The sequence below is a fragment of the Desmodus rotundus genome, chromosome 11 (genome assembly GCF_022682495.2).
Source record: "Desmodus rotundus isolate HL8 chromosome 11, HLdesRot8A.1, whole genome shotgun sequence".
Taxonomy (NCBI): domain Eukaryota; kingdom Metazoa; phylum Chordata; class Mammalia; order Chiroptera; family Phyllostomidae; genus Desmodus; species Desmodus rotundus.
The window spans coordinates 10,876,835-10,889,045 of NC_071397.1; the positions used below are offsets into that span (position 1 = coordinate 10,876,835).

At 43.9% G+C, this 12,211-nt stretch overlaps 1 protein-coding gene across 1 annotated transcript in view; it reads left to right on the plus strand.

Annotated features, from left to right (window-relative positions):
* Window positions 1–424: 424 nt before the first annotated feature.
* CDC5L (cell division cycle 5 like) overlaps window positions 425–12,211 on the plus strand; it is a 52,800-nt gene continuing 41,013 nt past the window's right edge. The window contains exons 1-5 of the mRNA XM_024557756.4: window positions 425–594; window positions 3,370–3,473; window positions 4,539–4,700; window positions 5,785–5,912; window positions 8,203–8,302. Coding sequence (XP_024413524.1) covers window positions 550–594; window positions 3,370–3,473; window positions 4,539–4,700; window positions 5,785–5,912; window positions 8,203–8,302 — 539 coding nt within the window. The 5' untranslated portion in view covers window positions 425–549. The remainder of the gene's footprint in view (window positions 595–3,369; window positions 3,474–4,538; window positions 4,701–5,784; window positions 5,913–8,202; window positions 8,303–12,211) is intronic.

Sequence of the window (12,211 nt, forward strand, 5' to 3'; positions counted from 1 at the left end):
AACTATTCATAGTTTTGATCTTTTTCTTAAATAAGTTCCTTTAACATTTCATATAATAAGGGCTTGGTGACGATGAACTCCTTTAACTTTACCTTGCCTGGGAAGCACAAGGCTCTTTCAAACCAACTGTGCCAAAACTCCTCCCTCCTGGTTTTCACTCTGCTACTAGGTGACGTAATGGTCAATCCCAGCCCAACTGTCCTAGCTAACAGGCACGGCCTACATCTCCCCACGGCTGTGTTTTCCTCCAACTTTTTTGGGGCATGCACCCGCCGTTTTGCGCTTTGGCCCGAGCAGCTTGTGGGCTTTCCGACAGTCTTGTTAGATTACAATTTTAACGACAAAACAGTTATTTTCCTTTCAGCTGCCCAAGTTCTCGCGATACTTGCTACTCCGCTCCCCCACCCACCGCCTTGCGCCTGCGCAGGTCTTTACATAGCAGAAGGTCGCACCAGGAGGAAGTGGTGGCTTTCAGTCCCAAGGCCGATCTGCTGTTGCCATTTCTCTGAAGCTCCTCTCGGCCGCTGGCCGAGTCACCCCGCCGCCAAAATGCCTCGAATTATGATTAAGGGGGGCGTGTGGAGGAATACCGAGGTAAGTCCCCCTTTCCCGCCGTCCTCTGCCCTTCGCCCCCTCTGGCAGCTAGTGCGCACGCGCACTGAGGTCGAGGAGCCAAGACGATGCCCTGCAGGGTTTGCGAGTGAGGCAGAGCCTGGTGGACTCTCCTGGCCTTTATCTCGTGCCCGACGCCGCATTATTTGTGCACCTCAAGGACAGGGACCATGATTAAATCACTTGACTACCTGCGGTGCGCTTGTTAGGCTTCCAGTGAACATTCGTTGAATAGAGGAAGGATTCAACGAATCCTCTGTTCGTTCCCCCACGCCCCCGCCCTGGAGGAACTCAGAGTATGGAGGGGGAGATAGGACGTCAGCGAGAGTTGCTCTTCTGGGGCACCCCTGCCTCAGCCAGGACACGGAGCCTTTCTTTAATACTCAAAAATAAAGAAGTGCCGTGGCCACAACTTTGTTTCCTCCTTGACGTCCGTGCAGAGTTCGGGAAGCAGCTTGGGCGCCAGGTTCGAAGAGCCCGTTTATGCCCCTCAGCCCTCTGGTTATTTGTTATCGAGGCATCACTTATCTGTCCTCCCGACAGGACCCAAAGCCTGTCTCTTCCTGTTACTCCTCCTCAGCTTGGATAGAAGCCAGATGGAATAAACTGATTGCAGTAGTTTCTTTACTTGCAGAAATGTAGTGGATAATGCCAGTGGTGAGCCAGTAGAGAGGCAGTGAAATAAAAATAAAATGTTAGTGCAGTTTGTAAGTGCGCTGAATCTGTCAGTTTCTGGAGCACATCCCATCTTTTCATGATCTGCGTCTTTATATGTCTTGTACTTTATTTAAATATCTTCCTGCTACTTGGCATCTTTCGATTATCCTTCAAAACCCATTTCGTAAACTCTTCTTGGAATTTTTGCCCATTTTCCTTCTGAAACATTAGTTCCACCTCCAGTGTTCCCATCATTCTCTTTCATGCATTTGTTAGAGCTTTTGCAGGCATCACACCTTCTATGTGATGCTGGGTAAGTTTATTAGTCTCTCAGAACCTCAGTTTTCCCATTTTTCTACTGGGGGTGGTAATAATACCTACCTCTTGAGGATTAAATGCGTCAATATATTTAGAACATTTAGGACAAAGTCTGGCACGTAGTCTTCTTTCAGTAAGTGCTAGTTGCTGTTGCTTTCTTCCCGCACACAGTGCTACAAGAGGACCAGATCCTGGTTTCCCTGACACCTAGGACAATAACCAGCATGAAGTGGGTTGCCTAGCACAGTGTTTGCCAGATGACTCTGGTAGGGTAGATAACTGCAGTACAGGCATTCTTAGTGAGGATGTGTTCAAGTGCAGCAGTACTACAGCGAAGTTGTGAATAAAGTCGTGAGGGCTTTGCCTCCCAGAGGGAACCAGGCTGTGTCGTTTATATTGGAGAAGATGTGTAAAATCAAGTAACAGCATGATTCCTCTGCAGTGGCCAAAACTTGGCAGTCTTTTTAAATGTCTGGTGGTGGGAAGGTGCATTGGGGTGGAGTAGCTCATGTATGAGGCATGTAGTTCAAGTGGAAAAAAGCCTAATGGCAAAATGCCCCAAGTTCTTTATCATCTGTGGAGGCTGTGGCTTATCTTGCTGGGCTCCCCCGGGGATTGGTGATTCTATGATCAGAATGGGTGCCCTCATGAAATAGTATCTGGAGATGGGAAGATTGGAGGAGAGCTAACTGGCGAGGGGGGAGAGAAATCTCAGGTTGGAGCTGGATGTGGATTCTGGGGTCGGAGTTGGGGTTAATGAGACTGGAGAGAAAATGCCATTCACAGATAGGAAGCAGGAAGCTTGGACTGGATAATGGGGTCACTAGAGTCTTGGCTTGCTTCTTGAGGGCTGGAAGTGTCCTGTTGGATTCTCTTTCCTAAAGCGCACAAGGCGTGGTGTAAGGTAGGTGTTGCAGAAATGTCTTTTGAATGAACGAATAAGTGAATGAGGTACACTCTTTGGAGGAGAATGACAGTCACACTTTAGAGACTATTTTTTGTTAGTCTTTATCAAGTGGGGTTTCTCAGATTGGGCTGTATCCATCCCAGTTTATTGGGTGGGGGGTTGTGTGTAAGGCAGGGTGGGATGAATGTTCTTCTAAGAGAGGTCTTACTAATTTCTTGCATTTTGCTGATTCCAGCTTTCTGTTTATTATGATAGTAAATGAGGTTTATGTACTTTTTTTTTTTAAATCTGTGACAGCAATTTTTAACCTTTTTCATCTCATGACACACACAAACCAATTACTAAAATTCTGCAGCACACCCCAAAATATATTTTTTGCGGACCTGGCAAAAATAATAGGTATAATTTTAATTTCATTCACAATGGATGGCTATTTGTTGGTTGTCATTTTAAAAAATTTATTTATTTATCGATTGATTGATTTTAGAGAGGGAGTAAGGGGGATGTGAGTGGGAGAGAGAGAAACATCAGTCTGTTGCTCCACTTACTCATGCATTCACATGCCCCCACCCGGGATCGAACCGGCAACCTTGGCACATCAGGATGATGCTCCAACCAGCTGAGCCTCCCAGCCAGGGCTGTTGTCATGTTTTAATTTGACAATCTAAGGGAAAAGAGGTCAGTGCCCTGACTAATTAGTCAGGTATTGCATGTTTTAAAAAATCTTACGGCACACTGGTTGAAAATTGCTGACTTAGGATGTATGTATGTGTCTCTCTTTCTCTCCAGGAATCAGAATTCATTTAAATTTTGTCTTTTCTCACTTGGAGTTTTGTTATTGAATGTACTGTTTTCCTCTGACATTTTTTTTTTAGGATGAAATTCTGAAAGCAGCGGTAATGAAATATGGGAAAAATCAGTGGTCTAGGATTGCCTCACTGCTGCATAGGAAATCAGCAAAGCAGTGCAAAGCCAGATGGTATGTACCAGTTAACGGATGGAAAACAGAAAACAGCCTTAGCTATGATGAGGAAAACGTCAGTGTTTTCAGCCTACCAGAGAAAGGAGGCGTTGTGATCGAACAGAAAGGATCCACTGGGAGATGGTGATTTAGATGTAAGACCTAGTGGCACTTGCGTCCTGTGTGATCTTAGGCAAGCCATTTTTGCATCCTTTCTCTCGTGCCTCTGTTTTTTCCCATTTGAGGGCAATAATATTTGGCCCTAATTGATGGAGATATGAGGCTCAAGTGAGTTATTGTGTTTGAGAATGGTTTGTGAAGCATGAATCTGCTTTTAGATAAACAGACTCTAGCTTATAGATGGATTGTGTCTAAAAGTTTAAAAGCTGGTTAGAACTTTCTTTCCCAACAAAATGAATGATAAATAATGGTTAACTTTCTAGGCTAGCTCACAGTAGTTGAGTCATAATACAGTTGAAGTATTATATATTTGCTACCCCAAAATATAACATAACCCATCACTATACCTGGGTATCCCCTTTTAAGTCACAAGGTAGTGGAACATGAAACTTTTTACATGTGTTCTTGGCATGAGTGATCTGGCCTCAGCCCTGACCTATGTGGTACTAGGATCCTATTTTGAATTGTATAAGAGTGACCTAATTTCCTAGGCACCTGCATAGGGGAATGGATCAAAATGTAGGGATTAGACCCCGAAGAGGAAGACAGTCTTTAACCTGAAGAAGTAGTTCTGATTTCTGCTTCTCCTAGTGGAGCTAAGCCCCTCCTCGGATGTGTGATAAGGCTTCTGTCTTGTTTTGTCAGCCTCTTGTCCAGCTAAGTAAACCAGATGGAAAAAGTGGGTGGGGTGGTGCATTAGGAAACAGATGACAGTAGTTTCACTTAAATTTAAAAACATCAAACAAAAACAGTGACTGTTGTGTTGGAAAAAAACAGCTTCGGTAATTGAAGGGTGAGAGTTACCTTCCATTTTTCAGATACTAGAGGTAGTGTATCTAATGCGTAAATAGGATATTCATGCTAGATGACTGATTAATGTACAAAATTGTATCTTTTTAATAGGTATGAGTGGCTGGATCCAAGCATTAAGAAAACAGAATGGTCCCGAGAAGAAGAGGAAAAACTCTTGCACTTGGCCAAGTTGATGCCGACTCAGTGGAGGACCATCGCTCCAATCATTGGAAGAACGGCTGCCCAGTGCTTGGAACACTATGAATTTCTGCTGTAAGTGGATCCCCAAAAGCAGTATGAGAATGTGTCTGTGTTTTCTGAATGAGACTGAATAAACTTGTAGCATTTTTTTGTCTTTAAACATAGTTACAGATCTGAGTAAAGCTAAAGGAGCCAAAGCTATTGGATTATTTAAAGTGTGATTATTTATCACACTTTAAATCTCATGTGATAAAAATTATTTCTTAAGTTACATTGTTTTTAAAAGAATAATTTAAAAATATACAAACCATACATGTCCATCATAGAAAACCTGGGGAAAATATGGTAAAACAAATAAAAGTCGCCCATAATCACACTGCTGAGAGTTAACCGTTTGTTTCTTTACTAGCAGGTTTTTTTTTTTTTTTTTTTTTTGCATGACTATACTGCATTTGTGATTAAGGGACCCCTTGGATTCTATTTTATAAGTGAATGGGGACACTTACTGAAATTAGAGGGAATTTTAATATCTTTTTCAAGTGAAGCGATAGTAGAAATGCCTTATTTTGTTAATGGCCATCCATTGGGTTTTTTTCAGTGTTATCTTTTTTTAAATGGAATTTATTGGGGTGACATTAGTTGGTAAAATTACTTAGGTTTCAGGGGTACAGTTCTGTGACACATCATCAGTACACTGTGTTGTATGTTCACACCCCAAGTCAGGTCTCCCGTCACCATTTATCGCTCTTTTATCCCCCCCCACTGCACCCCACCCCACCCCACCCCCTTTCCCTCTGGTAGTCACCCTACTGTTGTCTGTCTATGAGGTGGTTTTTTTGTTTTGCAATCCCTTAACCTTTTTCACTCAATCCCCTTCCACCCTCCCCTCTGAGAACTGTCGGTCTGTTCTCTGTATCTATGAGTCTGTTTCTATTTTGTTTGTTGATTTTGCTCATTAGATTCCAGATATAGGTGAGATCATACGGTCCTTGTCTTTCTCTGACTGGCGTATTTCACTTAACGTACTGTGCTTTCGGTCCGTCCATGCTGTCCCATTGAGTTTTTGAAAGAAAAGCGTGCCAGCGCTGGGAAAGCTCGTATTTCTAAGACCAGGTGGTGTGACAGCGTGACGGACTCATCTGCACTCTTTTTCTAGGGATAAAGCAGCTCAGAGAGACAATGAGGAGGAAACAACAGATGATCCGCGAAAACTTAAACCTGGAGAAATAGATCCAAACCCAGAAACAAAACCAGCACGGCCCGATCCAATCGACATGGATGAGGGTAAGTGTATACTTGGGAGGAATTCATTTCTTTGGTGACCCGTACACTCCTCAGGCTGCTTTTTAACTCATAATTCCTTCCTCTGAATCCCAGTTCAGTCTGCTGTTATTTATGTCTCATTCTAAGTGTGTCCAGTCTTCTACTGGAGAGGAATTGCTCTTTTTGGACAGTGTCCCTTTATCCTCTGACTTTGTAATTCGTTCAGTACGTTAAGCAATGCGATACTACTGGAAAGATATCCTGGAGGCTGGAGGTAAGCCCTTGAGACCCTGTGCTCCTGAGAGCCAGGAAGTCGGGATCTTGGGCTCCAGTCCTATTAACTGCTTCTTTGACTTTAGGCAAGTAATTTAATCTGTGAAAAAGCAGTACCACAAGACTGTGATGGAGATTCAGGATGACCCCTTGAGACATCGAATCAAGAGTCAGAGGAACTGGATTTTAGACCCGTGTCTGCCGTTTACTGGCTCTTTGGTGTTCACCAAGTCATATAATCTCTTTGAGCTTTGATTCCATTTCCTGCCACACGGAGAATAATATCTGTCTTACCTTACAGCAGTGGTCCCCAACCTTTTTGGCACCAGGAACTGGTTTCGTGGAAGACAGTTTTTCCATGGACCGGGGCAGGGCCGGGGGATGGCTTTATAGCCTCCCACCAGATGCAGCTTAATTGTCACTTGCCACTCACTGATAGGGTTTTGATACAAATCTGCAGGCAGCTGATCTGTTTCGGTCTCTGGTCGAACCTCTCTGCTAATCTGTATCGTCTCACTCCCCAGTGCTGACTTTGCGGCCTCAGCTCCACCTCAGATGATCAGACATTAGATTTGCACAGGAGCATGCTACCCAGATCCCTTGTGGGCACAGTTCACAACAGGGCTCGCGCTCCTATGAAATGGGACGCTGTCACCGATCTGGCAGGAGGTGGCGATGCCAGCAGTGGGGGGCAGCTGTAAACGCAGGTGAAGCTTCTGTCCCCGGGGGTTGGGGACCCCTGCCTCAGGATTGTTGTGAAGTATTCAGTGAATACTTGTTAGTCCATTTCCTGCCACTACTAAAAGCAGAATGCTATAAATAGAATGATGTCATTTATCTCCAACAACTATTGATATACAGAGCAATGTGAAAATAAAAGGTGTTCTGTGGGTAAGGGTAGGACTATAATCTGCAAGTTATCTTCTGGTAAACGCTGCAGCCGCACGAGCCTCCAGCAGGTGTTCTTGGAGCAAACGGGCAGTGAGTGGACTCAGTTTCTAAAATTGGAAAGTTTGAGGGTAGTAGTTCCCAAAGACAGGCAGTGGCTGGTCGGTCTGCATCATTGTGACACTGGGAACTTTTATTTTTTTTAAGATTTTATTTATTTTTTTTTTAGAGGGAGGGGAAGGGAGGGAGAAAGAAGGGTAGAGAAACATCAGCGTGTGGTTGCCTCTTGTACGTCCCCTGCTGGGGACCTGTCCTGGAACCCAGGCATGTTCCTTAGACTGGGAATTGAACTGGCAACCCTTTGGTTTGTAGGCTGGCACTCAATCCACTGAGCCACATCAGCCAGGGCACATTGGGAACTTTTAAAAATGCAGGTACCAGGGCCTCCCCTGGAGATAATTGAGTCAATAATTTCAGTAGTGGAGGGGCTATTCTGGATGAGTTTCTAAAAAGTTTCCTTGCGATGCCGTTAGACAGCCTTTGAATTGGTCTAAAGCATCAGTAATGACATTTGTTATTCTACTTTGAGAAGCCATGGAAATGTACTGGAAGAGAGAAATAGGAAAGAAAGGTGTATCTGATGAAGATAATCAGTTCTCTTGTATGTAACAATTTGTGCTTTGCCAGTTAATAGGTGATAATGAATGATACTATAATCATGGTCACTGTTTAATCAATACTTGCTAGATGCTTTATCTGCTTCGTTTTGTGTAGCTCTTCTCAACATCCTCGTTAAGTAGGAATTGTTCTCATTTTATAGAAGATGGTTTTTCTGCCCTGGCTGGTGTGGTTCAGTGGTTCAGATTGAGCGCTGGCCGTGAACCAAAGGGTCACCGGTTCGATTCCCAGTCAGGGCACATCCCTGGGTTGCAGGCCAGGTCCCCCTCCCCACTTAGGGAGTGCGTGAGAGGCAACCACACATTGATATTTCTTTCCCTCTCCCTCCCTTCCCCTCTGTCTAAAAATAAATAAATGAACTCTTAAAAAAAAAAGATGATGGTTTTTCTCATCTTAAGCACTAGGGTATGTCTCTCACATACCTTGCTTCTGTTGGCAAAGAACTTAGTTTTTCTTCTCTTTATTTTTGCAGATGAGCTCGAGATGCTTTCTGAAGCTAGAGCCCGCCTGGCTAATACTCAGGGAAAGAAGGCCAAGAGGAAAGCAAGAGAGAAACAGTTGGAAGAGGCAAGGTATGGTTATTTCCATCCATGCTTAAACAGTTAGTCCGTGCATCCTTAGCCCAGTAAAACTGCATGATTTGTCCAGCCCTGTTGGATGAGTAATAATGAGAATTTTCCAATTCTACTTTTGGCAGTATTCTTTATTACTTTGAAAACGTCATATTTTTTGCTCCGAATCATTTTGGAATATAGAAAAAACATATATTAAAAATAACTTTTTAAGTAAGATATGGCAGAAGTAATGCCCAGGTAGTTCACTAGGTACGTTTGGTTCTTTTGTTAGCGTAGGAGATCCTCATCTGTTGCGGCCATCTGAGAGTCAGACGGCCAGACGACACGCAGTCCGTGTGGCTTCTGCATGATTGCCAGTGAGCTACTCTCCTTGGTTAGTTTGGGGCAGGTACTGACTTCAGACAGGAAACTTGGGAGTTAATGAACCTTAAACCAAAACTGAGGCTTTCACAGAAATCTATCTAAAAAGTGAGCGAGCCCTGGCTGGCGTAGCTCAGTTGGTAGGAGTGTCATCCCGTTGGGTTCGTTAGTCAGGGCACATGTCCAGGTTGTGGGTTTGATCCCCAGTCGGGGTCTAGTGAGAAGGCTGCTGGTCGATGTTTCTTTCTCTTTCTCTCTCTTCCCCCTCCCCCTTCCTCTCCCTCCCCTTTCCTCTCCAAAAGCAATGAAAAAAAATATCCTTGGGTGAGGATAAAAAAGTGAGTGAAGTAAGTATTGCCCTCTACTCAAGATTTTCTCCGCTTTCCCTCCGTTTTACCTTTTGGTTAGAGCCATGATTGGACATCATTCCTAATGGCCCAGAAGTGGGTAAAGGGGAAACCTGAACTGTATTAAGTGCTCATTAGCTTTTGGAGTTCATGCATTGTAATAACCTCCCTAGGCTACACAGCTGCCTTTTGTGGTCTCACTGCCAGGAAGTGCTTCCTGACCAGATGACTGGCATTGTGTTGATGGTTTCCCCAATAATGGCTTTGAAGGGCCAGAGCCTGGGATGGAGGATTCTTTCATGACTGAAGATGCTGGTTGGCATAACTGGCCAGTCACTAGCCCAGAGTAGTTAGTTACAACGACAGAGTGTGACTAGGCTGGGACAGGGAACAAAACCCAAGAGCAGGTACTAAATTTTCTGCTCAGTCGCAGCCACCTGTCTTTTCTGTACACTCGTTAGGGTTAAATAATGTAAGGTTGAAACAGATCACCTTCCATTTCTGTCCATGGTTGGTTGGGAACCAGATTTTTTTTGAGAATTTTAACCACATGGACTGGGTCTGGGATGTGGCAAGTGCATAAAAATTCCCAAGAATGGCTGACATTGCTTGTTTTAAATAAATTTTTTGGTTTAAATTTACTCTACACCTTCTTGTAGGTTTTCTTGGAGGATCTACACGTCTTTATAATTTATGTTGTATGTACATGTTGTAATAGACTAGATCAGTGATTTTCAACCTTCTTCACCTCAGGGCACCATAAACTAATTACTAAAATTCTGCAGTACACTAAAAAATGCATTTTTGGCCGATCTTACCTAAGAAAAGATAGGTATAATTTTGCCTTATTCACACCGGACGGCTAATGCTGTGTTGGCTGTGGTGGTTTCTTTATTTGACACTCTAAGGGACGAGAGGTCCTGCCGCGTGTTTTCAGGTTCTCGCACACTCACTGAGCGTTGCTGGTCTGTGTGCGAAGTGCAGCGCGGGACTGTTTAAATGGGGAATTGTAGGTCTGCTTTATGGCTAAAGCTTTTTACTGATTACAAAAGTAATGCGCTTTTCCTTCAGTATTGTTCTGTTTTCTTCTGGAGGCATGGTTAATACCCCAAAAGGGGTGCCTTTTGGGGTACTGCTATAATACCCCATATTTATAATGGCTCCTCTGAAGTCTAGTGCTACGTAGCTTGGTTATGTTCACTTAATATTATATTGCGGAGGTTTCCTAATGTGTTTTGAAGTCTTCCTTTCCTTTATTGAAAGAATGAAGTTACTTTAACTTTGGAAATGTGTCCTTCCAAACCTTTCTCCGTGTAGATGTACGCGTACGTGTGTGTGCACACAAAATAGCGTGTCAGAGTAGATGGTACTGTAAATACTGTTTCAATGAGAAATCAGTTATTAATCTTATTGGAGTTCCCTTCTAAGTGATGAGTCATTCTTTCTCTTGCTGCTTTCAAGATTTTTCCTTGTCTTTGGCTTTTAGCCTTTTTTTTTTTTTTTTTTTTTAAGAGAGGAAGAGAGGGCAAGAAACATCAGATTCTTGCATACCCCACCTGGGGGCCTGGCCCACAACCCAGGCATGTGTCCTGACTGGGAATCAGCTGGCGACTCTTCGGTTCCCAGGTTGGCACTCAGTCCACTGAGCTACACTAGCCAGGGCGGCTTTTAGCTTTTTAATGTGATGTTTCTGGTTGTGGATTTCTTCATGTGTATCTTACTTGGAGTTTTGAGCTTTCTGGAGGTTAATGGTTTTCAGTAAACTTGGGAAATTTTCAGCTATTATTTCTTGAAATATTTTATCTTGCTCTCTTTTCCCCTCCTTTTGCTACTGCTATTGTGCGTATGTTGGTGCACTTAATGGTGTCCCACATTTCTGTGAGGCTGCGTTCACATTTCTTCGTTCTTTTTCCTCTGTTCTTCAGATTGCGTGATTTTTATACGTCTGTCTTCAAGTTTGCTAATTCTTCTCTCAGTTTGAATCTACTGCCGAGTCCCCCAGTGAAGTTTTCATTTCATACTTTCCAACTCCAGAATTTCCATTTGGTTCTTTCTAATCATTTCTGTCTCTTTACTGATATCCTCTGCCTGCCATCGTGCCTTTCTTAATTTCTTTAATCACTGCTTCCTTTGGTTCTTTGAACGTGTTGATAATGGCTTCTCAGAAGTCTGTCAAGTATGGCATCTGGCAGCTCTCACAGGCAGTTTCTGTTGCCTGCTTTTCCCTCAAGTATGGGTTGTGCTTTCCTGCTTCTTTGCATGTCTCATAATTTTCTGTTGAGAACTGTAGAACTTAGATGATTGATTACAGTAATTCTGGGTGCTAGTGTTGCCACCACACCTCCTTGTTACTGTTATTTGTTCGTTACTTGTTTAGAGGCCGGCTGGATTATTTAGTGGGGTCTGTCCTCCCTTCCCTCGTCTCAGCAATGGGAAGCCTCTGGTCTTACTCTTCCGGGGATGCAGTCTTGGGTGTGCTCACAGTCGCCCTGGGGTGACGTGGTTTTGACAGGACTTTATTTGACATCTTTTTTCCTGGCTATATCCAGTTCTACTAATTGCTAGCTGATTGCTTTATTCTTTTCAACAATGTTTTGGGGCATAAATTGCTCCACAAACTGATCCAGTCAAATCTGGGCTCCTTTGAAGGCATAGTTTCTGAGGTCTGGGTTTGGTATTTGTTCTGGCCCCAGGAGGCTCCTCCTACCTGTGTCTTTCTAGTTTCTGGCAAACTAGTGGGCCTGCAGCTTAGCCCGCATTCTCCATAGTTTCTTCCTAGTTGCTTCACCACAACTTCCACTGTTTCTGAGTACCTTTGGGCTTGAGCTTCTCCATGCTCTGTTGCAAATGAAGTTAGTCTCTTTGGGGAGAGATGTGGAGCTCCTATTTTACTCCTGCAGTCTGATGTGCTCGTCTCTGCGTGGTAGCCTTACTTTAGGAGCTGAGTGCTTGGTGAGGGGGCTTACCAGCTCTAGCTTTCCTCGGCCTGCCTGTCCTAGGGTGGAATCCTCATCCCATAATCCTGTGCAGAGGCAGTTGGGGCTCTAGCACACTCAGCAGCAGTATGCTCAAGATAGAGCCTCCGTCTGGGCGGAAGAAGGAAGCCAGCACTTCTTGGCAGCTCTGGACTGAACTAGCCTCTGGAGGCAGGATGAGAAAGGCTGCTCTTGGAATAAAAGCCCTCCTACTGGGAACTGGA